Source organism: Ambystoma mexicanum, chromosome 14, assembly GCF_040938575.1.
Source record: "Ambystoma mexicanum isolate Mex_15411 chromosome 14, UKY_AmexF1_1, whole genome shotgun sequence".
Classification (NCBI taxonomy): domain Eukaryota; kingdom Metazoa; phylum Chordata; class Amphibia; order Caudata; family Ambystomatidae; genus Ambystoma; species Ambystoma mexicanum.
The window spans coordinates 216,966,784-216,994,580 of record NC_090940.1 but is presented as its reverse complement, the minus strand read 5'-3'; the positions used below and the strand labels follow the sequence as shown (position 1 = coordinate 216,994,580).

Genomic DNA, 27,797 nt, shown 5'->3' with positions numbered 1-27,797 from the left:
GTATTCTTCCATTGACACTCTTGTAAGAACTGTTCTTTCCATAAACTGAGGCTTAGCTATTCACCCTGTTCAATAAAACAAACAATTCTGAAAATGTTGCTACCTTTTCGCTAATGGGTATACTTTATTTTTAATTTAGTTACTTGAATTGGGTCAGGTCTATTGTTTATTAATTGTGTAACCTTTGTTTCCTTAGGATATTGATATCATTTTTAGCAACATTCTGGACATTCATGAATTGACTGTGAAGCTCTTTGGACTCATGGAGGATACAGTGGAAATGACAGATGAAAGCAGCCCGCATCCTTTGGTTGGAAGTTGCTTTGAGGATCTTGCAGAAGTAAGCTTTAGTGACTCTTATTGCTTTGTGTTTCTCCTATTCTTCTTTACAAAGCATTTGTGGACACAGATGATGCTAAGGGAAAACGGGATTCTTTATCTATTAATGCACATTTGCTTACCTGCTTCCTTGTTTACGATAGTGGAAATTAAAAGGGTGACTTTGGAAGATTTGACTTTTTATTGATGAGGAAAAACATGATTATTGTAAAAATCTTTCTGTTTCTTCTTTAGTTCCAATGTCCAAATGATCCATCCCGACATGACTCGGAACCCTTAGACAAAGAATTAAACATGAAAAGGGCCATTGTTTTCTGCCCATCTGTAGTGGCACTTTATGCCCAACAATTAAGCATGGTTTTAAGAAGCCACTGACTAATAGGGTGATGAAGTTGGAAAATCACATTACGGTGTTGCAAGGAAGGTTCCTCAAATTCGGATGCAAGTCGAGGCCTAATTAAGAAAAGAACAGATCACATAGCTATTCTTTAGATCTTGATTCCATGGACTGCGTGTCTAGACAGGGATCGAAATGAAAATTTGATAAGCAGGAGCTAAGGGGGCAGCTCCTCGGTATCGAGCATTAACCAGTGACCAGGAGCTCCCATTGGGGAACAAGAAAGCTAGTACATACCGGTCCCCTAATCTAATTTTTATGTAAGATGCAGTTATCATTTTGTCTATTATTTGTCCATTATTTGCCCCCTTATGCTTTAAATGTTTGATATGTCCTAATATTTATTTCCACAGTTTGAGTATTTGCAAAAATCTTATAACCAGCCCTTCGAATTTAAGACTTGTGGTGGACTTTACACTGATGATTGCATTTTGCACACTGTGCCTTCATGCTCCTCTGCATAATGTTTTCTGTTGTATGTTTGCCAGTCCTTCGGTTGTGTTGCGCTATAATAGAAATAAACTAAACAATTTGCAGATTGCCCCAAATGCACAAAGCTAAATTCAAATGTTTATTTGGCATCAGTTGACCTGGGGAATCAAAAGTGGCTCCTGGTAGCTGTTGGTGCCAAGCTAATCAGGCTCTTCTATGCTAAAAGCAGGAGCTTAATAGCTCCCCTCAATTTCAAACCCTGCTAGGCATGCCGGGGAACATGACCTGTCAGACAGCCTATTCGCAGGAAAGACCTACAAAGAAGGTCTCTGGTGGAAAGACGTGTTGGACGCACAGCGTTGACGCCAAGATATAAATGGAGTTTGCCCTATTGCTGAACCGTGGGAAATTGAATGTGTTATACAAGGCTGGGGAGGGAGAACACATATATTACGAGGAAGGTAGTTTTCATTTTTTTTTTTGCCATCTGTGGAGTTAAGACCATTTGAGATATCCGGTGCACTTTGAAGTGCGTTTGTTCATGAATAAACCTCTATGCCTGTACTATTCCTCAACATTGGTCTTCGGTTGGGAAGGTTTTGTGTTACAGGCTGCATTTGGCACACTACCACACGCATTTCTGTTGTAATTTTTCACGTGCCTTTATTTTTATAGTTTACCCTAAATAGTAATTGCTTTGTTGCATGGCAGTCGGATATATTGGATTCTCTTGGATACAAGGGTCTGTGTATGATGCTTGAGAGGATGGGTGTTGGGCCCAGATTGATATCCTTGCTTCAATTTTAATACAATAACAATGTGCTTAGAATCAGACTTAACATGGTGACCGCCGACAGACAGGTGACACAAAGGGCCAATCAGCAGAACTTGCACTTGCCCTGATTATTTATGCTAGCAATAGAGCATCTTTTTTGTTGCATGCAGAAACATCTACCTATCCACATGGGACAATGACAATGCCAGTGCATTGGCCTTGCCTTGTGTGGTGGTGGAGGAGGATTTGGGGGTGTGGCCTTCACCAAGTCCACCACAAATCCCATGCCAGTTTATGCTGGTACAGACCAGCTCCTCCCACCTTACCTGGGGCTCCTGTGCAACAGGATCTGATGGGAAGTGGGGTTTTCTGGTGGCGGGGATCATAATGGCAGTCTGCTGGCCCCGGGATAAAGAAGGGAGGGGGCATATTTGGCCCGTCTGAGTCCCGTGGAGTCCCAGGGAAGGGGGGTGCCTTAAGAAGTTGGATAGGCCCACCCTCCCAGCTAGAGGAGCAGCCGAGACAGCCGGAGCATTGATCGAGGCAGACGGAAGCAGCTGTGATTGGGGCAGAGCTGGTGGAGGAGACTCGTGGGGACGAGGGAGTGGCTGCTTTCTCACGCTTAGAATCTGGTCTCCGGTATTAAGCGCGTTCTAAAAGAACAATTATAATTATTAGCGTGCTGGTGTTGTCGTGCATCACCGAAAGAGGTAGATGGAATCCCGGGTCGTTGGGGTGAGGCCCAAGGACCCCCAGTTGCTACGGAGCAATCAACCAAACTCTGTGACATCATATGCTCGGGATTCCAAGTGAGAGCGCCCTGTGGAGACAGGGGCTTAGGCCGCCATTTAAGGATTCCAGCTACAAATGCATATCCCGGGTCGAGGAGAAAGCTGGAGATTGGATAGGGAGAAAGAACCTATCTCTAGGGGAGGAGTATTTAGGAGAGGGCTAGGATCTAGGAGCAGACAGAGGTGGGTTATGGGGTTGAGGTCAATGGCAGAGGAGGGCCAAGAGACCAGCAAGATGTGCAAAGGAATGGCGGCGTGTGGAGTAGACTGGTGAATCAATCTTAGAACTGGTGAAGCGGTACACCACAGTCTGCAGTGTGATTGTGTGTTGGTGGGATATGTATGTACAGAAAGGAACAGTGTATGGAGTGTTTGTGAAGTGCCTCTGTGAGTGAAATGGGTGTGTGGTAGAGTGGTTGTAGTGGGAGAAGGAGTCTTAGTATAAGGATGGGGCGTGGTAGCAGCAAGTCAAGGATTGGTAGCAGTGGGAGGAGGGGTGGTAATTATTAAGATGGATTTCTAAAGTCAGGTTTGGGAGAAAGATTTTAGGAGGCATCCCTAGTTACGGTGAACAGGGAGCTTTAGCCAAAACCGAATGAAGGTAATTGTCATGATGCCTACCCCCGGGCATCCAGACCAAGTCCATCAATCCTGGAAGCAGGCATCATGTTACCCAGAGAAAGCCCAGCAACCCCTGTTAGGGGCTATATGGGTACAGTCCTGGCGTCTATGGCGCCAGGCTCATATGGGGCAACAGTCCTGGCGCCATAGGCGCCAGGCTCATATGTTAAAACTTACCTGATGCAGGCCATGCTGCAAGAGATCCAAGCCCATGTGAGGCTTGGAAGGGACTACTTTATCTAAGGACTATTTTGTTACTCTGTTGTGGTTGTGGAGGAATACTTACCTGGGACTACTTTGGAGGCTATTTAAACCACGCCCGAAGAGCAGCATACGCTTCGCGTTATTCTGCATCCTGCAGTGTAACGCTCACCGTGCCTGCAGTCCGCATCCAGCCTCGTGCCACACCCGCCTCGAGTCCAGAGCGCCTAGAAAGAAGGGAAAGAAGAAGAAAGGTTAGAACAAGAACATTATTAGGTTTCTTACCTGATTCCGAATTCATCGCACCTTTGAACCAGAAAAAGACTTTATTTTAAACACGTTGCATCACGGGCAGCAGCGCCGCGCTATACTCGCCGTTCCTCGCAGCATCTCTACGATCCGGCGCTGTCTCCATCATTATGTTGCCGCATTCCAGCACCTAAGGGGGACAAGAAAACAACAAGGTGAGCCGAGGGAACAAACAACGACAATCTCTTGCCACCATATTCTTACCTGATTTTACCGCCGGAGGTATTATTCACCAGTACGCCAAATCTTCTTACGCCGCACCTGTAAGAAAAGAGAAGGCAGCGAGTTACACCTTGGCATCATTAACGGATAGTGTGGGATAGCACAGACTCTACCTGAACGCTTTCAGCTGCCACAGGACTATCTTCTTTTGGGTCTAAGCTACAAGATAAACAAAGGAATTGGACAAGAGTGATTATTCAGACATTTTTGAACTCTTAAGAACTATAGTCTTACGGTCCTTCGCCAGGAGGTTTGGAGCCAAGATTTGTCTAGAACTCTTCCAATATCCTCAAGCCAGTGAAGTAACTGGCCATCAACGTGCCCCTGCGTTCCTCGCAGGATGGAAAGCTCATCATTCAAAACTATAAGGTGAGCTTTGTGAACGGGAATATCAGAGGTGATAAATGGGGACGCAGTGAGGGGCTATTACTGAAATCCACGGGTGGCTAATTCCCTTTCTCCGCCTTTAGGAGACTACTTCTATGGGTCAAGCAGACAAAGCTAGGTGGGCTAGTCCAGTCAGTCATCTCTGCACTACGCATCACGTTGGTGGAGACCGTGGCTGTCCAGTTCCGCCCGACACCCCTGTGGGAACCAGGTGAGCGTAACAGTAATGTGGAGAGCAGTCTAGGCTTAGTCTGAGGAGTGTGAGAGCATGTTTAGGCCCCCCCCCCCCAACGGGCCCACACAGGATAATGCACAATAATTCAGATTTGACAGTCAGTTCTAAAAATATTTATTTATTCCTTTGGCGTAAACTGAAAAAATGAAAATAAGTAATATTATAACACAATCCTCTATAACAAATATTTCTTAGGCTTGTGGATCTGCTTAGAATCACATGCTTTGCATAGGCCGACATCTAGTGGAAATTGCAGAGTATTGCAAGTGAAGTTTTCGAAGTTCGAAAGGGGATGTCGACAGGGCATGACTGTAATGCTATCCCTAGTGTAACGTACCCTGTACCCATGATCCCTCACGCTTCGAGGTCCCTCTGAATATTTTTTCCGCCATTGTGGCAGTTGTTATTTCGCAGAGTCAATAGCTGTGAGCTACTTTGATCTAAAATCATCCAAACCTCTCTTGTGGTTTGCGTTCAACACACTAATTCGACGACTGATCCCCGGAGCATCTCAACGGCTGATTCTGATTTCCGAAACAGACATCTGTTCCGACAGCAGGCTTCGGACTACATCAGGTTTCGGACTAACCAGTAGGGAGAGTGGGGGGGACTGATCCTTTCTTTATTTAAAGAATGAATACCCCCATTTCCTGCCCCTAATACCTTTGTCTTGCTGCCTCTTTGTCCACCTTCCACTATGGAGCTTTACATTTTGCCCTATGTGCAACAGAAAATTCCTGTGGGTAGACAACTTTGTAAACACTGCCTTCCATGTGACCACCTCGAATCCTGTTGCGCTGCGTGCAAGCTCTTTAGGGCCAATACCGTAAAGGAGCGCAGAACCAAGTGGTGGGCGGCATAAACCTTGCCGGCGGAGTCGGAGACCACCGCTGGAATCTTTGAGTCGGACCGCGAAGGCAGAGGCAGCCGAAACTCAGATTCTGAGCTTGAAGACAACACTGTGGAACAGTCTAGTTCCTGCACGCTTGTCCCCAGCCTCAAAAGGCAGTGACACGCACACACTTCCTCTCATAAACACACATCCGAAGTGAGTGCTACTAAGTGGCTGTTTGGCTGGTCTCTCTGGCCCTCTTCTGTTGGAACTTTCCTTTTGCCACAGGATATTGGACTTACTTGTCGGCGAGAGGAATCACTTCTGTTGCCGCAACGCGGCCACTGTTGGACTGTTCAGCTGCACCAAAGTAATTGATCAAACTTTGTTTCCTTTCTCTGTTTTTCTTTGCTTTTAGTGTGCGCCGCGGCTCAAGCGCTTAAATCCACATTCTCACGCACAGTTTCCCTGCCTCCGGCACGCCCCACAGCCATTCTCGGCCCTCGCCACCTCCTATAACCGCTAGGTGCGCGTGCATCCACGTGCGTGCATCCGAAGTGGACGCTACCAAGTGGCTGTTTGGCGTACGGGTGTGCCGGGGAGCAGGAGCAGCGGGCCTGCATCAATTGATCGCTTTGGGGGTAAGCTGTTTCTTTCTATTTTGTCCTTTTTTTTTTTTTTTCTTGTCAAAATTCTAATTCCTGGGCAGCATGGCAACTGTGTTACGTAACGGGAAAATATGTGCACTAAAGACCTCAGTGCTTCCTTTGAGCATGGAAAATAATCTGACCCCTCAATGCATGGGGACAGAGATAAAATCCTTCAGGGAAATGCATGAAACCTCCCTCATGGGGGAGGAGAATGAAGCACAAAAACTTGTGGTCCCTTCATTGGATACTACTATTCAAGAAGAGAATTCCGGGGGAGCTAATATAGAGGGGATGAAAGGGAAAACAGGAAGTCTATTAAGCAAGAGGTGGAATTCTCTTACATGCATTCACAAATTCACACAAAAATGGGCGGCCAATCTTTGGGGATGGTTGATATATCCTTTGCGCTTGTTTGTTTGTCCTTTGACTCCCAAATTCCAATTCAATCGAGTTTTCTGAGTGTAAGAGAATCATTAAATCAAAAACTAATTGAGGGAGCAGACAACATGCCAAAGGATATAAACCTTGACGTATCTATGATGGGCCAAGCAGTGAGGATGGAATTGGGGAAGCGTGCTAGGCTCGCAAGGGGCCCGTCCACGCCTGTTAATGTAGCTCGAAATGGGATTGACCAGGTGCACCTATTCAATACACTTCCCCAATTGAGGACATTAACACCATATAGAGTCTTCTCAGCAAATGCGAAATTCCCTTTACCTTCTGCCTCTACATTCACAAACACACAAGAAGGCTGGGGAGAGTAACACAAGACTGTCATGGGGGAGCAGTGGGGACCCATGCCGTTGGAAAATCTGGCGATTTCAGCTGTTCCCTCACACACTAGTAATCCCCCAACTTCAGGGGTTTCCCTTACGAGCTTCCCGATTAATGACAACAATGATAAATTCGAGGAATCACTCCCAGTGATTTCTAGGATTTTGAACCTTTTAGATAAAGGACACGAGCTTACCCATTGGGAGATGAGAGACTTGAAAAGGATTGTACTGGATACCCAATTAAAACTCAGCAAAGTGGAAGGTTTCTTTTTGGGTAAAGATAAGGTACCCCCAATGAAGATAGTTATCCTACAAATTCCAAAAATAACTAACTCACAAGGATCCCAAACCCATGTCAGCGGAAAGGAGGGTCCGAGTTTTGCAAATGTGATATCCTTGGGAATCGGGATGAACACGGCGAAGGAAAAAAAAAATGAAAATAATGCCCAGAAATCTGAAATAAAAGGGCAAAAAAAGATTATGGAGGCACTCAAGGATCTATCAGTGAAAATTTCCATATTCGAAAAGGGTATGCAAGTACTGATAGGGAACTACATCCCAATAGTGCCTTGGGGACCGGTATTGCCAGCTCAGGAAAAGGAAACTAATCTCAGTGACACCCCAGACAAGTCCGTCTGTCCTAATTAAAATAATGGACTCTGCTGATGGTATAGGGGAGAGAGATGATGAGGGAAGCATCAGCGGAAATGTTTTTTTTCTCTCAAGGTGAAAAAACGTTTGGCCTTAAAGGCAAAAAAAAGGCTGATGAAGAAGGGATCGATCCCTCCTAAGTCAGAAACTCCTAAAAAAAGAACTTAAGGCGCCCCTGAATGAAGTTGCCTTAAATGATCTAATACAACTTAATGAGGAGAGTAGGATGGCCCTGCAATTAAACAATGTTGACACTCTGAAATCTATCCCGGGAGTAACCCAGGGAAATAATAAAAACAAAAAAAATCTGAAAAAAACAAATAATAAAAAAAAGAAACGGGAGGGAGATATGAGACCTAATGCAGAAGATGAGACAAAAGGTATTGATAATGAGAAAGCACTGTCGCAACATATGGGGGGGAGAACAAGGAAATAATACAGTTATAACTCTAATTTCTATAAGGCCTTAGAGAAATCGACATCCTGTCAGATATTGCCACAAGATCCCCCTAACCTTATGACTAAACGCCCAATGACCTCAGCTGAATCTAATAGACTGGGCTTTTCTTCCACACCCTCAGCTCAGACCTCTGCCCCCTCACTTCTAGGGACCCTAAAAACCCCGGGTGCAGATGCAACAGAGGGGAAAATGAATTCAAACCCCGGGAAGCCTCTGTCTGATGGGGCTACGAATGAGGGGCTCAAATCACCTTTGAAGGGAGATCAACAGCCCCCGATAGGGAATGAAGGGTACATTTGAGTCTTCTTAACACCATAAAAAGGATCATGATGGATTTCTTACCCGACCTGGCACTTCTTGGAAACAAGGCTATGATGGGAAGGTACCACGGGGAAAAGGTAAATTCAGTCTGGGCCCCTAGTGAAATGCCTACTGACTCTGTGTGTAGGGGAGGGGGCACAGAAAAAGTGCAGTTGCATGGGAACCGGTGGGGACAGAGGGAGGATTACGAGAGGGTTCTTACACAGTCTACCGATGAGCATGTAATGCCCCACTCCAAAGATCCACTGGAATCGAGAAATTCTTTACAATATGAATCGGCTAGGCCCCTTCATATTAAGGATAGTGATTTAAGGAATACAATGAGGCGGAAGGTCTCATTTCCGGAATATCCCAGTATCCTTCTCTACAACCTGTGTGATATTGGAGGACCATCCTCTTTGAATAGACCTCATGTTCTGTCACTCTTTAACGAGGACCCCCGCTTGAGGCTGATCACATCTGCGGATATTTGTTTAGTGGACTTCATCCATCACTCACGTCTTGATCATGTCCGTATTGTTCCTAACTCTCAAAAGATATTTGACATGATAATACAGGAGACAGAACAATTTAACAGATTGGGATATGATATCCTGATCTTTAGCAATGGTTGGGAGAATGGAAATGCCCCGATGAAACAAAAAGTAAACTCCAATATACCAAGGGAGGAAGTTGACATGGCTCACAAGGGGGAGGAGGCTCAGGACGGGACCTGGCTTGCCTAGTGCTTAAGAGAGTCTTTTTCCAAAGTTCAAAAGATGAAACAAAACTTTACTTCCATAAAAGGAAAAGATCATTGGAAACTGCTCTCATGGAATTCAAGGGGTAACTCAAATCTGGTGAACTCGGAGGTACTAGGTGCAAAACTTAAAACATTTGACCTGTTTTGTATACAGGAGACTTGGTTTACTCTCCCTATACAAGTAGACGGTTTTGTATGTAACCATCTTTTTAGCTAAAATGGGGCTTCGTGGCAGACCAGCAGGAGGTTTACTCACTGCGTTCAAAATTGCATCTGGCACACGGGTCCTGGAATCAATGGAATCATTGAATTTTGCTCTTGCTTTTGTACTGGAATATGAAAGCAATTTATATCCCCAATTGATTCTTGTTCTAAATATTTATTGGAATCCACAAGTACCATTGGGTAATGTAACACCACACCTGAACAACTGCATATCTTCCATATTTCTCAAATATAGAGGAATAGATATTATAATCGCGGGGGATCTCAATTCAGAAATTGAATATGGACAAGGGATTGGGAAAAAGATGGGCGCGTCAGTAATAAGATCTATGATGACCACGAAAAATGCTGAGGGTGGTCCCTCTGCAATTAAACAAAGGACAATTAATGGTGAGATCTGGAGGAATTTATTTGATTATTGGGGACTTAATCATATTAATGGTCTATTTAATTCCTCTCTGCATAAGCATACATGGTCGAATGGTGTCTATAAATCGCATATTGATCACATTTTTATGACAGAATCACTATCTGCTCTTTGTTTAGAACTCCTCATAAATGATACAAACATGAGCGATCATAGATTTCTATGACATCTATAACATCTAAACAAACCATAATGCAGATGCACTCGATAGTGTCATGTGGTGAAAATCGCATAACCTGGCATGAGGGAAATGTTAATAAATTCAACACCGTCTTTGTTCAGGAATATAATACTATGCCATTGTCTACTAGACTTCAATGCTTTCCTGTACGGAATATATCAAAGACTTGATGGGTAGGTCGATAAAACAAAGTAAACATCGTATTTTGAAACCTCCTCACACACATGCCTACGACCCTTTGGTAAGGCAAAAAACAATCTTGCCAATCGCCATATTAGAGCAACCCTGAAGACCAATCTGACCCAGACAGAAAAAGGAGACAAATCCTCCAAATTAAACAAGCCAAAAAAAACTGGATGAAAAATCACAAGATGGTCCTGCAGAACAATGACAATACTAACATGCTTGAGGCACTAAGGGGTTCGTCGGGACGGGAATTCTGGAGCCTGATAAATGCACTAGAAAAACATCAGGTTATTATTCAATCGGTAAACGTACAGGAAGAGACCTGGGAAAAACATTTTTCAACCTTGTATAAAGGCAAAATGGAAATGACAAAAGAATTACTAGTCATAAAAAAAGGGTTCTGGGATTTCGAGTTCTCAATTGCAGATATTGAATCTCATATTAAAAGGGCAAACAATTCAAGGGTGGCCGGACCTAATGGGTTGACAAATAAAACATTGAAGAGGACCCCCGAATATTGGGCAAAATCGTTAGCTATTCTCTTCCATTCCATCATACAGTCCAGAGTAATTCCCCAGTGTCGGAGAATATCCTATGTCGTTCCCATATATAAAAAGGGGGATAGAACATGACCGACTAACTACCACCCGATTTTGTTTATGGATGCCGATTCGAAGATTTTTGTGGGGTTGGTATTAGAGAATTGAGGAGTGGCCGGATTCTAATAAGATCCTCCCGTCCCCGAAGTTTGGCTTCCGAAAAAGGAATGGGAACGGAGATAGGGGGACTGATTATTTGTCTACTCTTAGAGAAGGCATGTAAAAAAACTGCAACCCCTATATATCTGACGTCAGTCGATCTTTTGCTCGCATTTGATAAGGTGGACATGGTGAGACTCTGGACAGAACTAGCCCTAATGGGGCTCCCTTCTGGACTCCTGGCAATTCTTATTCTTCATGAGGACTCTGCAATCCAAGTGAGATTGAATATGTCCGGTGACCTTTCTAAAATAATCCAAACAAACAATGGCCTTAGACAAGGGTGCCTGTTTGCCCCAACCCTTTTCAACCTTTATTCTGCAAACGTAAATGTCCCCCTTACGACCTTCCCCATTGTTTCTCCCAAGATGGAGAGTATCAAAATATGCTGGAGTGCATATGCTGATGACCTTATGCTGGTCGATAACAGCCCCGTTGGTTTACAACGAAAACTTACAGCCTTGGCAACATACGTGCGAGAAAATGAACTGTTTATAAATGAAAAGAAATCGGTTGTAATATCTTTTACCACCAGGAAGAAGATTGTAAAATACAAGTGGCGAATAAATGCATGCCCTCTAGCAAAAGTAAGATTCCTATGTTATCTGGGCTTTCCGGTCTTTGGGCGTGCTTCTATACAGTCTTACTGGAATTTCTATTTGGAGAAGGCCGATAAGCTTATCCTCTAAATGAGGAAAGTTTCCAACAAATACTGCAAATTCTCTGTCATTCCCCTGATCAGGTTCTATAATCTGAAAGTCGTACCAAAACTATTATACAGTCTCGGAATTCTACCAATCAAAACCGTGCGTATGGTACAGAAAATGGAATCCAAAATATGGCGGAAAATCATTTTTTACCTACCCCAGAGTGTTCCCGTATCTGCAATATGTTATGAATTAGGTCTCCTGTCCCTAAATATGAGAGTTAAGTGGAAAAAAATGGCACTATATCGGAATCTGGTTGCATCTAAGAATAACTCCCTATATACCCAGTTAGGATGTAGACTGAGAAGTGGTACCAGCAAATCGAAGTGGATGTTGAAACTACAGAAAGACTGTGTAAATCTTCTTGAGACCATTAATGTATCGCACGAAATGGTAATTCAAAACCCGGTGGATGTGAAAAAACGGATGCAATGGTTGGATTGAGCGAATACTACGGAAATGGTGGCCGCTTCTAAGATTTACAATTAATTGCCGAGGGGAAAAAACTAGGCATGATGGAATCTTACCTGACTAAATTCCCGGACCCAATAAGGAGAGCAGTTTATTCACGTTTCCGTTTTAATGTTCTTCCAACGGGGGAAATACTTGAAATTAGATCAGGAACTGGTCACAAAATCCCCTGTTGCTTTTGTCATTGTAAAACTATGACTGAATCACTTGAACATTTACTTCTCCACTGTGAAACACTTGTTCCACAGCGACTAATCTCCTTTGGTAGATTTGTCCATGACCCCTCGAGGGTATTGACTGAAACATTGTGGTGGCACATGCTCCATGGGAAGTTAAATGCATTAAAGTTGGCTGTGGTAACCTTCCTAATAGAAGTGTGTGGTCTGGCAACCATAGCAAGAAAAAACTAGCACTGCAGAGAATCTCTATTTTGACCTCTGTATTTACATGAATGTAAAGTATGTGTTTTTCTATTTTCTACTAGCTTTGACCTCATGTTTCTGATCCTAAAAATGCAAAAATCCGTTGAAGTTCTATTTGATCTGTAAACTTACATGAATGAAAACTGTGTTTTTTTCCCTTGATCTTCATGTTTTTCTGGTTTAAAAAAAAAAAGTTAAATATTTGTATTGATACTGTATATTGTTTTAGATTGGTTAAATAATTGGAATGATATTGTACATTGTTTTAAGTGTTGCTAAATGTTTTAGTTAGATTTTGTAAAGGTTTATTTTGTATGAACCAGATACAAATTAAAAAAAAAAAAACACACTCCCCCAATCCGTCGACGGAAGCCGCACGCCGTTCGGTGGCATCTCTCGGCCGACCAACCTAATGCTGACCGCACCCGCTGTGGTCCCACCTAGGCGCGTACCACAAGGTGATAATGCAGACACTCCGGCAAAGTGCGCGCATAAACACTGCTCTATGGCTGAGGCGGAGGTTCGGAAACAGCCATCAAAGAAGCACAAAACACATTTTCACTCTTAAAAACACCATAAGGAGCCCTCCGCTCATGGTACACTGGCCTCTCAGGCATCTGGACACTATGAAGATGAAGCCTCACCTCTGGCTGCCGCCCTCAACAAAAAGCGCCCTAGGGAAAGCCCCAAGGACACTCCCAAAGTTGATTGTCTGGCAGAAGCACCTCCTGTGGCCCCAAATGTCACCCCTGAGGCACCAAGATCCATCCTGCCTGCTACCCCTTGGATCCAAACACAGTTTGAAGACACCATGGGGAAAATGTAATTCTTTGTGGACTTTATGTGCAAGCCGCCCACTCCTTCAAAGCCTGCTGAGCAGCCTCCTCTACCTCCTCCATTGTCGGTGGCACCCTATCTTCTTACCCCAGCCCTGCTTCCCGGGGAGCCCTCACAATGATCTCTTTATGGGGACCTGCAGTCTATACAAGCTGACCAGGACATGTGGGTGGATGATCAAGGTGATACCAGTCAAGATGGTGATGATACCTACCTAAAGGACCAGGACGAACCAGACCTCATCTTTGGCAACCCTGTTCACCCCTCCGTAGTTGAGGGCGGTCACTCTTCTCCTATTGCAGACCAACCTCTTTACAATGACTGGCCGCTCACCATTTTGGCATAGACACTGAGGAATCCAGTTGCGCAGGGACTGACTTCATCGATGATATCTTCAGTTTGAAAAAACCTGTTAGCCAGGCTACACCACTCCTGGAGTCTATCAAGAAAAGGGTCTCTCCATCCCTGGCTACCCCCTCCCTTACTAGGGCGGTCAACCTACAGGTGGAAAAGTCTTTGAGGCCCTCTCCTTCAGATCCCCTCTACATTAGGGGTCACCCTAAAAAACCAGACTCTCTGGTGGTGTTCCACTCTCAACCTCCGAGTCACCTGTCAACACAGAGTTGAAAGGAAGGTATGGTATCAACAGTAAGACAGACGCAAGTGACCATAGTTAAGGGTGTTTATTGAACTTCAAAAAGGGATTAAAAAACAGCTATGTAATCCTAAATCTAAAGATGGGAGCAAGCTACGACCATCAAATAATAACGCAGATCTGGTGGTGCCTTATCAAAACAAAAGGGCCTATATCCCTCTAAATACAAATAGTGTGGGAAACAAAGTTATGTAAAAGAATGAAGTGTTCAAGAAATCATATGTCAGGATATTCAGGCCATTGGCCTCCCTTCCCCACGTTTTCAGCACGGGACAAGGCTGCACACTCAAGCTTAGCCCTGTCTCTGGCTTCTCTAGCACAAGGGTGCATTTAAAACATAAGCATCAGGGCCTTCCGTGCCCAAGTCTCTTTGCTTTTCAAAGTCTCTTTTTTTCAGAGTGCCTGATGCGACAAAAAAACAATGAGTTCCTTTCTTATTTAGGAATTCACGCTAACTCAATTTCTCGGGTGATTCACTATTCACCCCGGATCCCTCTCAGCTGGGCTCAGATCCGTTTCAACACAATGTTCAATCAGTCTCCCTCTGCTGGGCTTGGACCAATGTTTATTCACTTAAACACAAACTTGCTTTAACCCAAAGCTTTCAATAGATCTCCCTCGTTTAGGCTAGGACCAACTTCTATCTACTTTATCAATTTTCATGGCAGTGTCAACATCGAAGACTTTCGATTGTGCACAGGATTTTCCTTGACGTCAGTTCACAATCCTTTGCCACTCTTTCGCTTTTTTTGCCACCTCTGTCGGATACCTTACAGAGACCTTTGAATGGGCACGCATGCGCTGCCGGACCACTCTGTCATAGGTATTGTATCTTGCTTTATAAGTTCAATCACTCATCTGTTGCTTTCATTTTACTTGCGTTGGTTATCACATGCATTTAAAACACTGTTCGCTTCAGCGCTCATCATATAATGTTGCTGCTTGCAGCTTTGGCTTCAGCACAGCCGGTCTGGTATTGGTCTCCCAAACTCACCGGCTGCCTAGATTTCACTGGCGCTGCTTTGTTGTAGGAGACAAGGACAGTACCCCGGGGCCCCGGGTACCTACGACACCCAATGCAGGATTCTTCCACCTGGTTTCCTGGTCTTGTGCTTTCTATTCTCTATGTTTCATGAAAGTAATGGTTCCTTGTCAAAATGGTCAAGAGCACTTCCTTCCTCGCAATCCCCTTCTGCTTCGCCGTCTTCTCGTGTTAAACTGACATCTTGGAACGGCTGTTTCCTCGTGTGTTTTGCCTTGCTCAGAGTGTGCTCTCCTGTTTCACCTTTTATCCGTGTCGGGAAGTGTAATGGGAGTCAGGTGTGCGTGATGGTCAGTAATTGCCCGACCCTACCTTACCCTTGTATTGGGACATGGCAGGTATACTGTTCGGGTGTTAGTCCGTTTTCTCTGATAGGCAGCTGTCAGTGAGAAAGTGTTTGTATTGTGAAGGGGGGGGCGGGGTTGAGTACCTCAGTATCCTATCTGGTAGGATGGTGTAAAGGTGTTACAGGGAAGGGGATACTGCGTCTTGCCATCCGGTCTCCCACTCCCCGAAAGACCCTTCACCCAAATGATCCTCCCGCACTGGACCACCCCCAGGAATTGAATCCAAAAGCGATGGCCGCGGCCTGGCCGCCTGGATGACAGGTCCCTGGGGAATAGCGGGTGAGACACCTTGAGGCTTCTCAGAGTGCAAGAGAATATGCACGCTAGGTAAGCATATCACAACCTATTCTGCGTACCTCGCTAGAATAGCAAACAATACCACCTTGCTTGCCAGCTGCAGCAGCACCCAGTGGGATGAGGTTTCACAGCATCTGGACTCAATACCGGAACCGGCTCGTTCTCACCGTCTTAAAATCATCACTGAGGGTAAACCGATCTCCCAAAACATCCTAAAAAATGTCTTGGATTCTGCAGACACCTCATTGAAGGGTCATTGCTTAGGGAACCTTCCTAAAAAGACATTCTTGGTTTAGAGACTCCGGGTTTAAGCTTTAGACACAGGTGGCCCTGATTAACATGCCCATCAAGGAGGGTCTCCTCTTTGGCAAAGCTGTCGATGACCAACTGGAGATAGCAAAGGAGCATGAAACCATCAGATCCCGTGGTCAAATTTCCAACAAGCCCTTCGTACCTAGGGGAGCATTCAACAGATGCCGAAAAGTTCCGGTGAAAGGCTCAGGGAAACCAGGCCAAGCCAGAGGAAGCACGTTTGGTGCCTCCTTTTGTATTCTGCATGTTCATACGTCCTATCAGTACCAGCAGTGTGGGTTTCGGTGTGGGAAAGAACGAGGCATAGCTGCAGCATCCGGGGGCGCAGTAGTCCCTGCCTCCAAATGACGTGCTGATCCACGGTCCCTCCCATGCGCCCCCAATCAGGGGTCGCATAACACTCTACGCCCAGCAATGGGAGGGAATAATGTCAGGCCGCTGGGTTCTAGATGCAGTGGCCAAAGGATACTCAGTGGGGTTCCTTGAAACACCTCGCCATCATCCACCTTGTGTAGGAAAAATGTCCACTCAACACCTCAACATCCTCAAGGAGGAGATTGAAATCCTACTACAGAAAGGAGCCATCCAGCTGGTGCCCTTCATGGAATAAAATCAAGGTATTTATTCAATGTACTTCCTTTTTCAAAGAAAGATCTAACAATGTGCCCAGTGCTGGACCTGTGCCCTACAGACACGTATGTCAAACCACAAGTCATCCCACTATTGCAAATAGGGGACTACATGGCAACGTTGGACATGATAAATGTATACTTTCAAATTTCAATGTTGCCAGCGCACAAAAATTACCTCTGATTCAAATTGGGAAACAAGCACTACCAATTCAATGTGCTACCATTTGGCATTGCTTCGGCCCCCAGGGTATTCAGAAAGGTCCAAGCAGTGGTGGCCACCCATTTGCGAACGCAGTCCATTCCAGTGTACCTTTACATAAGACTAATTACCACAGACTCTCCCCAGAGGTGGCTTCAAAACACGCAGCAAACAATCTGCTGTTCCAACGCAATTTCTGGGAGCACTTATCAAAACAGACGCCGGACTAGTCATCCCTTCTGAACAGAGGGTCCAAAATATGCTGTTTCAAACACAACAGCACGTACCTGGTCATCGGGTAACGGCACGAAAGTTAATGTGCCAGCTGAAAATGATGGCTCCCTGCATCTACCTAGTGCTTCACACCAGACTGCGCATGCATCCAATGCAAGCGTGGGTAGCGAAACAATGGTCGCAAGCAAGCATGTTGTGGAACGATCTAGTGGTGGTTTCGCAACCTCTGGTTCAATCGCTACAGTGGTGGAACAGAATACAATCTGCTAAAGGGACAGCCTTTCCACACACCAGCGAGCCAGGCCACTCTTACCAACAGATGCATCTATGACTGGGTGGGACGCTCACTTCCTGCATCACACTGCTCATGGCCTGTAGACACAGGCGCTAACCAGGAAGCACATCAACCTTCTGGAACTACTGGCGATTCTCAAAGCACTTCAACCCTTCAAGACTCCGCTAGCTCACAAAACATTCCTAGTCCTTACTGTAGTACCATGGCCATGTTTTATGTAAATAAGCAGGGGGAACACATTCTCCAGGGCTGTCCAAACTAGCCCAGAAAATCTGGCTGTGGGCATGGCATCACATGTTCCTAGTGGCTCAACATGTTCCAGGGGAACTCAATTCCATGGCAGACGTACTAAGCAGGAGTACAATGCTTCCCTCAGAGCACAAATGACAACTAAACACAGGCATGCTAAACAACGTCTACTCAAATTGGGGTTCCCAGAGAGAGACCTTTTCGAGACCCTGGAAAACACGCAATGCCAAGATCACGTGTCCAGGTTTCCCCAGAAAGGACAGAACACATCTGGAACATACTTGTTAAGGAGAATTCTCAGAAATGTGCTAATTTAGTTCTACCTTCTCGACCCCCAGCACTTTTGTTGGACTTTAGGACTTTTAATTTCTAACCTGGAGAGAGTGAGATCTCTTTTTCCCACTCTCTCATGTATTTTTTCATTGATTTGGACACCGTTTCTTTTGACTTTGGAGTCTGACAAACTCGATGGGCATCATCTTTTTACATTGTGTCACACAGCACCCTTTTAGGCTTTCCCCAGGTTTAAATACCTTCTCTGGGATAAACTACTGTTTCCCAGAGTTAGTAAAGTGAAATTGACTTTACTAGTCTTTTAAATTCCTAGACCCAGCACACCCTATCTTACAATAGAGTGCTGGAGGGGTTACTTAGTATCCCCTGTGTCTAGATACTCATGTAGCAGTCAAATGCTACCCTTTCGGCTCAGAATGACTGGTGGCAGTGGTTTTACAACCAACTACCATGATTTTTCCCAACCGCAAACTATTAGTAGCTCCGGTAACGTTAAATCACAGGAGCCATGTTTTTCAAGATGGCGTCTGAGCCGCCTCTGTAAAAACAGGTCCCGGTCTTCTTTTTTTTGCCATTTCTTGGTGTAAAGGTCCTTCTAGAGTTTGTCTCTGCACGCCAAACCTAGTTTGGTCCCCTTGTTCATTTGCCTTTGGCAGGCTTCAGGAGTGAAGAACGCCTCTGGCGCCGGAGTGTCTGGGGTGGGCTGGAAGTGAGGGAGGTGCCCGAAAGTCCCTGTGCTTAGTCTCCTAGGAGACCCAAATGCACTCTTTGGTGATTAGCTGCCTGACTGTCTGGCAGCCGCCCTGCTTGGGTGAGTGACAGCTAGGCTGGAATGAATGGGAGAGAACTGAATAAAAGGCGAGTCTCTTGGCTTGGAAGGCAGAGTCTACCACTGGAACAAACCAAAGACAAACTTGAAGAGGACGGCTGCTGCAACTCCTGGACCGTTTGTTTGCCCGGCGAAGCCCTGCTGCAGGTCCAAATCGCCACGTTCACCTTGACAGAGAAGCCCTGCTAAGGACGACTTCTCCCTTGGTGGGACCAATCAACTCAACAGTAAGCCACCTGGACACCTATCTCAGAGCTGGTTGCATTTTCCTCACCTCAGAGTGCTGCAGGAAACAGTATAATTAGGGAGAGGGACACCAGCTTCTGTGTGTTACTTACAGCCACTGGAATTGAAGTTCGCCAGTTGCAAGCTTTTTGACCAGTCCCAATGCAGTGCAGGATTCCCCCGACGTCCTCCCTCTTTTCCCCACAGCTGAGGCAGAGGAACAGCGAGATCTGCAGGAACTTCCAGGAACAGAAGTCATCAGCTGCATCTTTTTCTTCATTGTAAGGTACTGTGAAATTAGACTGAGTACTTACTTCTCACAGTGAAAGTGCTTGAAACTTTTGCAACTCGCAGGCCTAATCAACTTGTGACCCAACATATTCTTTTTACAAACTACTTCTGAGAACTTGTGCAGAGACTTTTCCGTTGAACTACCAGAACCGCTTTATCCTATCCAAGTCTTTAGCCCATTGCCTTTGGCCTACCCTATTGAATTGAATTGACTCTTCTGGTGAACTCAAAATATCTACACTGTATAAGAATAATTGTAACCTTTCATGTTCTAATAATCTTTGCCTTTTACTCCTCTTGAAAAGTATTCTGAAATAGTATTGAAGTATATTTGTGTGTTATATAATTGCCTACTTATTATGAATGTTTTATAACTGACAGATACATTAAAAAGTATTACCAAAGAAACCTTGAGTGTAAGAGTTTATTTGAACACCTGTGATTGTAGACCTCTGTGTAACATCATTACTGCTCACATTCCCCTCTTGAGATAAGCCTGGCTGCCCAGCCCCGCTACCAAAACTGTGTAGTACAGACTTATACCAAAGGTTGGTTTGCTTATACCTATAGTCCTAGTTGTGTGTAGTGTTCACAGAGGGTACTGCATACACACTTTGCCTAACAGTGTAGCCTTGCTAGCTCTCAGTTGAGACTTGTCTTTGTTGCCTTTGCAGAGTTGCTTGCAGCTTTGCCCCCCACAAGCCTCCCAGCTTGTGGCCCTACAGTGCATTTCATTTCTACAAAGATGTATTTCGAAAATAATGTGCAAGATTTTTTGACCTACCTGCAAGAAGTGCTTCAGCTCATCTAGATTTTTGCTCAAATAACATTGGCTGGTCTGGCTCCTTGAAAGACTCCTTACCTCTGACTTTGTGCTTTAACTATCCAACAAAAGTCGCACATTCGATAACTTGTATAGCTGGGAAAGAGTTAATTTTACTTTGTATTGAAGGGTTCAAAAAGTACTTACCTGCTGAACAATATTTGTTAAACATTTTTTTATTTCCTCATCTTTTCCTTTTGACCCTAATCTCAGTACTACTCTAAATGTGCGAGTGATATATCAATGTCCAGAATGTCCTAGTTATTCATGTCACCTCAGGGTCTAGGAAGTATCGGTGTGCCATATATTTGCTCCCTTCTAAAGAAGGCTTATTCAACTGTTATATTAATAAATCATCGTTTAATCAAGAAACCTTGAGTGTAAGTGTTTATTTGGATTCTTGTCACTGTGGATCTCTGTGTAATAACCCTACAGCTCACATTGACCCCTTTTGAGATAAGCCTGGCTGCTCAGTCACTCCACCAACATGTGTAGTACATGCTTATACCAAAGATTTGGTTAACTATTGCCAAGAGGACAAGGCTGATGCAGTCTTCCACAGGGCACTGCGTGCAATCTTGCCTAACTCTACTTATTAATCATCCTGTGGTCATAGGATGAACTAGGAGCTGTAACCATTCAGAAAGACACAAGGATAGAGCGATTTTTCTATCTAAAACTACCTAGTGATGAACTAATACTAGGAAGTCTGATGTGCCGCTTATTTTAAAGTAGATGGGACAAGAAGGAAAAAACTGCACAATTTATCCACTCGGTAGCTATGGTCTCTCTAATCTGGTGAGAAAATTGCCAACCATTCCCTCCTAGACCACTTTCTTTCATTCACATCAATATAAAAGAAATAGCAAAGGAGAAACACCTATGGCATATGGTCAACAGTCTATTTCAGGGTACACTTTTTATTATCCTATAGACTTAATGAATTTTGCTAGGATCCCTCTAGATTTTAAACAAATTAGTGGTTATATTACAACAACAGCCACCAATTGCTAAAAAAGAAGACGGCTCTCACCTTGCTGCAGATGGTGGTTGTTAACAGGAATTTGAGAGTAATGGCTGCTCGGGCTTAGTAAAGAATGTCTAGCCTCCTAGATGCAGCAACTACTGTCTACCAGTTTCAGTGGTGTAATGTGGATGAAACTACTGTATTTTCACAACAGCCTTCACAATTTCTCAAGTTACATGTTTCACTGAATAGCCAAAGAGGTGCTAGATAAGGTATACATTACCATACCTCTGTCGACATACATACGAGAAGCTCAAAGTGAATCCTGCAAAACACAAAATAATGTAGGTGCACAGCTCTGTTGCAGCCCTAAGCAAATTAGCAAAGGAACATGCATATAGTCTATGCATATCCTCAAGACATAACAGGGATACTACACATGTGGTGGATCATATATCCAATTTCACCACTTTGAAGGTACAGGACAATGCAAAAAAGAAGAAAAGAAGAAAAAACACTGCATTTAAATGGTTGTTCTGTCCATTGCTGTGCTGTAATCAGAAAAGCGGGGATGTAGGTCGGTGAAATAAGCACCCAATGACCTTCCATCCTCGAGTATGTGTGTGGATGAGACATTTGTCCCTCACGTCCGTGCGACTTACTTTCAATAAAGATGTTCCTTTGTTGTGCTTCAAGGCCCGCGTAGCATTAGTGTTCCGCACGTGAATTTAGATGGTATTCTGAGCCCCTCAACTCTTCCGTATTACAACACAAAATCAGAGTCGCGTGGGTGGACTGCAACGTGATAGCAGCTGTGTCACTCGCATAACGCTGTATTCAAACGTGAGTTAAAGTCACATGGTTGAATTACAAAGCGTTAGAGACCACACAATTGGTGTGACACTGCAGATTACTTTTACAGGCCAGGCAGGTCAGGCATATTCTGTATGTCATACCCACTTTAGAGCAAGAATGTAAGTCCACCCCATCGTTCTGTGTTTTGCCCGCATTTTGTCATAATAATTTTAATATAGTGCACATCACGCAGAAAGTGATCAGAGGGCATGATGGTCTCGCTACTGTCATTATTAACCTATTCCCATGGTTGGGTTAGAAACGGCAACCATGTTCCTGGCATGTGTTTTTTCTAGGCAATATTCCTATGCCGTTATGTTTATGATCCTAATGTTTTAATCACATTGTGTTCCAGGTGCAATCATCGGTCGTATATAGCAGGTGCACGGGCACTAAAATAGCCGTTCTGTGTACAAGGGGGCGGGGCTTTGTGCTACAGGATTTGGCAGCCCAAGGAGCCAGCAATATCAGCAATATCAAATACTGTGGTGTTCTACTGTACAGTATAGCAGCTACTGTCAAAACCTCCAGCAGCATATGGAAAGTTCCCGGCATATGGTATCTTCTCGCTTGGCATCCCCAAAGTTCACTCACTCCTTTGGTTTCCAATTATATTGGCTTTGCTTATCTCATGCGTTTCACATACACTGTCCTCTTTGAATTTCTTCACACAATGTTGCCGCTTGCAACCTTGGATCAAACACAAGCTGGTTTGTGATCAGTCTCTCTGACTCACCTGCTCTGTCATCTTTATTGGCACTGCTTTGTTGTAGGAGCCAAGGACAGTACCAAGGCAGCAATCGTTCCTCCCCGACTTGGTTGTCGACGCAGGGAAGCCCTGGTAATCTTCGATGCACAGTGTAGGTTTGTTCAGCTTTAGTTCCCGCTCTTAGGCATCTTACTTTCCAAGGTTCGTGAAAGTAACAGTCTTTAAAGGTCACAGGCAGTTCCCTCCTGGTAACCGTCTCTGGTCTAGCCGTCTTTCTCCTTGTATTAAACTGGCATCTTGGAACTGCTGTTTCCTCGTGTGCTTTTCCTCGCTCTGTGTGCTGTTGTGCTCTGCCTTTTATCCGTGTGGGGAAGTGTGATTGAAGTCAGGTATACGGCTCTGGAGTTAGTCTGTTGTCGCTCACGGTGAACTTTGTGTCGGCAAAGGGGGTGGGAGGGCCGAGTTCCTAGGTATCTTACCTGGTAGGATGGGTAAAAGGTGTTACAGGGAAGGGGGATACCATATGGTGCTCCACTCCCCGAAGACCCTCATCCAAGTGACCCTCCGCAATGGTCCACCCCCAGGAACTGGATCCAAAAGCGATGGCCTTGTCCTGGCCACCTGATGACAGATCCCTGGGGACTAGCAGGTGAGACACCTTCAGGTGTCTCACCCAGTCAATAAAGATTTGACAAAAAAATATTGCCTGTCTAGTAGTGACCCCAGCTACTTGTCAAAACATCCTATCCCAGATAGTCTGGTGGTGCAAGCAGCCACCGGTACCTTCCAGCAGGCTGCCTATCCTACCATCCCACCAGATTGGGATGATAAACATATAGACATCTAGTCAAGGAAAGTCTTTTCTGCTGGGAGCATGGCTCAAATCGGCCAAATCTACATGTGCCCTTGCAAAATATGGGACTGTGCATCCATGGCAGCTGAACATATTCTCGAAGGGGAAGAAAGAGACGGCTTCTTGGCCATTGAAAAGATGGCAAAGAGGCCATGCGTGAGTCTCTTCAGCCGGGTTTGGATTATCCTGACAGTATCAGCAAAGCCATGGCAGCAAGCACTGTGATATGCTCGTTTGCGTGGTTAAGGAAGTCTGGATTTGCACCGGACATGCAGTCTAGACGCATTAATTTGCCCTTTGACGGGTCTCATCTTTTTGGCAGCAAGGCTGACGAAAGCCTTGAGAAGCTGCAGACCTCGAAGGTGCCGCGATAAGGCAGCCTCAGCCCTTTCACCCCAGCGGACCATCTTGGAGGGGTAGATCCTTTCTCTACTACCCCTCAGTTGGAAGAGTGAAAGGAATGGCTGGTCAAAGAGGCCAAAGAAGATTCCCTCTTGGTGGGTCGAGGGAGAGTTGCAAAGCCCTCCCAAGCAGCAGCTTCTTTACCATCAGCCACTGCTTCAGCCAGGGTATTGACAGGGTATTACTTCAGATGCTTGGACATTGGAGACCATAGACCAAGTTTACTGCCTTCGATTCATTGAGAGACCTCAGAATCAGCCACAGGGAAGCCATTCGTTAAAGGTTCCAGATCTGTTCCTTGTACAGGAAATTTTGAGCCTCCTAAAGAAAGGTGCTATAGAGCCGGTCCTTGTAACGGGGAGGAACAAAGGATGTTATTCTCCATATTTCCTGATCGCCTAGAAGGACAGAAGACTGAGACCCATCTTGCACATGAGATACTTGAAAAAGTTCCTCAGGAAGGACAAGTTCAAAAATGGTCACACTTTCTCAAAATGGTCAAACTTTATCAGATCCTTCAGGCCCTCCAGCTCCAGGATTGGATGGTGTCATTGGACCTTCAGGATTCTTATTTTCATGTGCCAATCCATCTCAAGCACAGAAAGTACCTGAGGTTCGCAGTCGGCGCTTCTCATCATCAGTTTCGAGTTCTGCCGTTCAGACTGACCTCTGCCTGAGGGATTTCACTAACTGATGGCGGTGGTGGCAGTGAGTCTCTGGAGAGGGGGGTTGGGGGTGGAATTCACATCTTACCCTACCTGGACGATTGGCACGTTCTCCCGAACAAGTCCTGGATCATCTCATCCTGACCTTTGACTCTCGCCACAGACTAGGCTTCTCCCTCAATTACAAGAAGTCCCACATGATACCACCTCAAAAGCTCCAGTTCATAGGGGTTGTACTGCATACTTCCTTGGGAAAGACCCTGCCACCTGAGGTGAGGGCTCAAGACATTCTGCAGATGGTGACCAAATTTCAGAGTGCCCAGTGTCTACCTACCTTCGACTTCTTGAGGTTGCTCGACCTCCTGGCATCCTGCATTTTCCTGGTGCCAGAGACTCGTCTGAGAATGAGATCCCTTCAATGGGCTCTCAGGACACAATGGTCTCAATTCTCTGGCAATATGTCAAACCTACTTCAGGTTCCAAACAGGGTTGCACAGGATCCCCTATGGTGGGCCTGCAAGGACAACATTCTGAAGGGCAAACCTTTTTTGTCAACCATGAATGGAGATAACAGTTGTTAGAGACATCTCACTTAATGTCCCTGCCTCTCTCTGGCTTCAGCCTGATCTCCTTAAGTTCCGGAAACTCCTCAAGACCTTCCACTTCTCTTCCGCTTTCTCTCTCCCTCTCCCTTGCTAACCTTTCCATTCTCACCTACTTCCCTCCTCCTTCTCTTCCCTAACTCTGCTCCGTTCTGCTGACTGGTCGCCAGGTGCACCTCCAGAACCACACGGGTCCCAGGTTCCCCCGCCAGTTCTTGCAGTTGCCTTCCGGGCCTCTGCACTCTTCTCACCACTACTGCACGTCTGGAATTCGTCCCATTTGAAGGGTAACCTTGCTGCACTTAACCCAGGGCCCTGCTGGACTGGCGCACTTGTTCCCGTCCCCATCCCCCTCCCTTACACTTCCTGTCTGTGCACTTAAATTACGTTGAATGCACTAGGCATAGTTTGCCAGGCCTAGCACAGTAGATTTTGTTTCTGTATGTACTTCTCCCTCCACCCCCTTTATCACCCCATTCTGTCATGCATTTGCACTATTTGAAACGTTGTTGGCCTAGTACGGTAGTTTATGGATTGTATGTTCTTCTCCCTCTCCTCCCCCCTTTCTTGCCTTCCCTCTTGTTGTGCACTTGTACTAGTAATAATGCCATCAGGCCTAGTATGCTATTTATTTTTGTTAGAGAATTCTGAAACTTCACGGCCTAAGAATGGCTCTGTATTCCCTTGTTCCTTTCCCGCCTAGCAGGTCCTTCTACGGGCACGTGCACCGAGGCTGCTATAGCTACTGGCCTTCGGGTCGAGGGGTCCTCGGATCCTCCCGGGCGCAGGGTCGAGGGACCAGAAGGTTCTTGTACTGGGTCTACACCAGAGGGGCTATGCCCTTTTACCAGCACAATGGCTGATGGGCTACCCCCGAATACTGGCAATACGTCCGAGGGTCTACGCCCTAACACCAGCAATACGTCCGAGGGGGCGCATAAATGCAGCTTTACTGACCCCCGGTCGATGGTGTCGCACCTACCGGGCCGAGGCCCGAGGAGCAGGGTAGGCCTTGTGATCCACATGCAAGAGTCTTGGACGAGGCCAGGCCCAGCGGGCTGAGCAACACGTCGCAGGCACATCGCAGGCACGTGGCAGGAAGCTCGCCAAATGGCCGCCGCGCCAGAAAGGGACACCTGTCCGACGCCATTCCACGAATTCGGCAAAGAACGAGTGTCAAGGTGGGACTGGCTTCAACTAGGTACGTGGCCTACAGTCAAGCCTTCATTTGCGCATGGCAACTTTCCTTTGTATCCATATGGACAGGGTATGCAGTGGCCCCAACAGCCCCCCGCTACCCTGCTGGTACCCCCTGCCATCTCTTTGGCCAGTGAGGAGGTGTTCTTCGTGAAGTTTCTCGGCCTCATGAGGTCTCCTCAGATGGGGGTTATCATCAAAGCAGCAGTCAGGGAAGTCCTCCCCGCCATGCTAAAGGCACCACAGACTCCTCCATCGAGCCCCCAGGCCCCGGTGCAGCCGCCTCCTCCGGCTTCACAGCCAACTTTGCAACCTGCGCTGCCTCCTCAGCCTCCGGTTGCGGCCCCTGTACCCCAGCCTCCGGCGCCATTTACTCCTCCTCCTCCACAAGATCCTCCTGATCCGCAGTATACGGACGAGGAGGAGGATCCGGACATGCCATCCTCAGCCAGGGCCTTCCATTAACGCCTTGATGGCTTGGCGGAGTACCTGGGCCTCCCCCAACCCGAGGTTGAACAGCCGGCAGAGGGGGTTCTGGCTGAAGTCCTCACGAGACGCCCCTCTGCCAACACAGGGATTCCACTGCAAACCGATGTAGTCTCCCTGGCCAAGAAGGGTTGGCTCAAGCCCCACTCGGTCCAGCCGGTCAACCGACGCCTGGACGCCAAGTTCAGGCAGATGGAGGGGGATATACTCTTACTCTCGACACATCCTGAACCACACTCCTCGGTGATCGCTGCGACATCACTATACTCCAAGCCTTAGTCATCCTCAGCCTCCTCCTCTGCGGCTCTGCTAGGCAAGGAGGAGAAGATCTTGGAGGCGTACAGCAAGAAGATATACTCCAACGCCTCCTTGCACCTGCGTCAGGCCAACGCAGATGCCATGCTGGCTGCTGCTAACCAATGATTATGGTGGGAAATTGCGTACTTCCTCCTGGAACTCCCCACCCAGTGCCAATCACTCTTTAAGGCGGGGCTAGCGGAAGCCAAGCTTGTGGCGCATGACCTCATGGAATCCACAGTGGCTCATATCGATACCACCAGCCGTGCCATCTGTATTGCACGGACATGAGGAGAACAGCATGGTTCCGGGTAACGACATGCAACCCGGATGTCCAGGAGCGCCTTCTAGATCTACCGTTCGAGGGAAGGGGCGGCGGACCTCTTCCGCTTCTCTACGGATGAAGAGCTGGACAAGAACAGCAGCTTGCAAACAGTGAAGTCTTTATCCATTCTTACAAAGACCAAGCCCAAATCGTACACCCAGTCTCAGCAGCGCTCGGAAAAGAGTTGTACATATGGAGGCTTCTGCGGCTTCCTGGAGCGCAGATCCAGGCAGCTGGACCGCTCACCGTCTCAGAACCGGCGCAAGCAACCAAAAGGTTGAGGGGGGAGTAAGGGCTTTTTCCAGTCCCCCTCATCAGCGTCCGCCTTCTAGGGAAAGAAGGCATGAAATGCCCCTTTGG

General features: G+C 46.1%; 1 protein-coding gene across 1 annotated transcript in view; it reads left to right on the top strand.

Moving 5' to 3' along the window:
- SOS2 (SOS Ras/Rho guanine nucleotide exchange factor 2) overlaps positions 1 to 27,797 on the top strand; it is a 1,344,468-nt gene that overhangs the window by 383,452 nt on the left and 933,219 nt on the right. Inside the window, exon 6 of the mRNA XM_069638977.1 lies at positions 197 to 340. Within this exon, the coding sequence (XP_069495078.1) occupies positions 197 to 340 (144 nt within the window). The remainder of the gene's footprint in view (positions 1 to 196; positions 341 to 27,797) is intronic.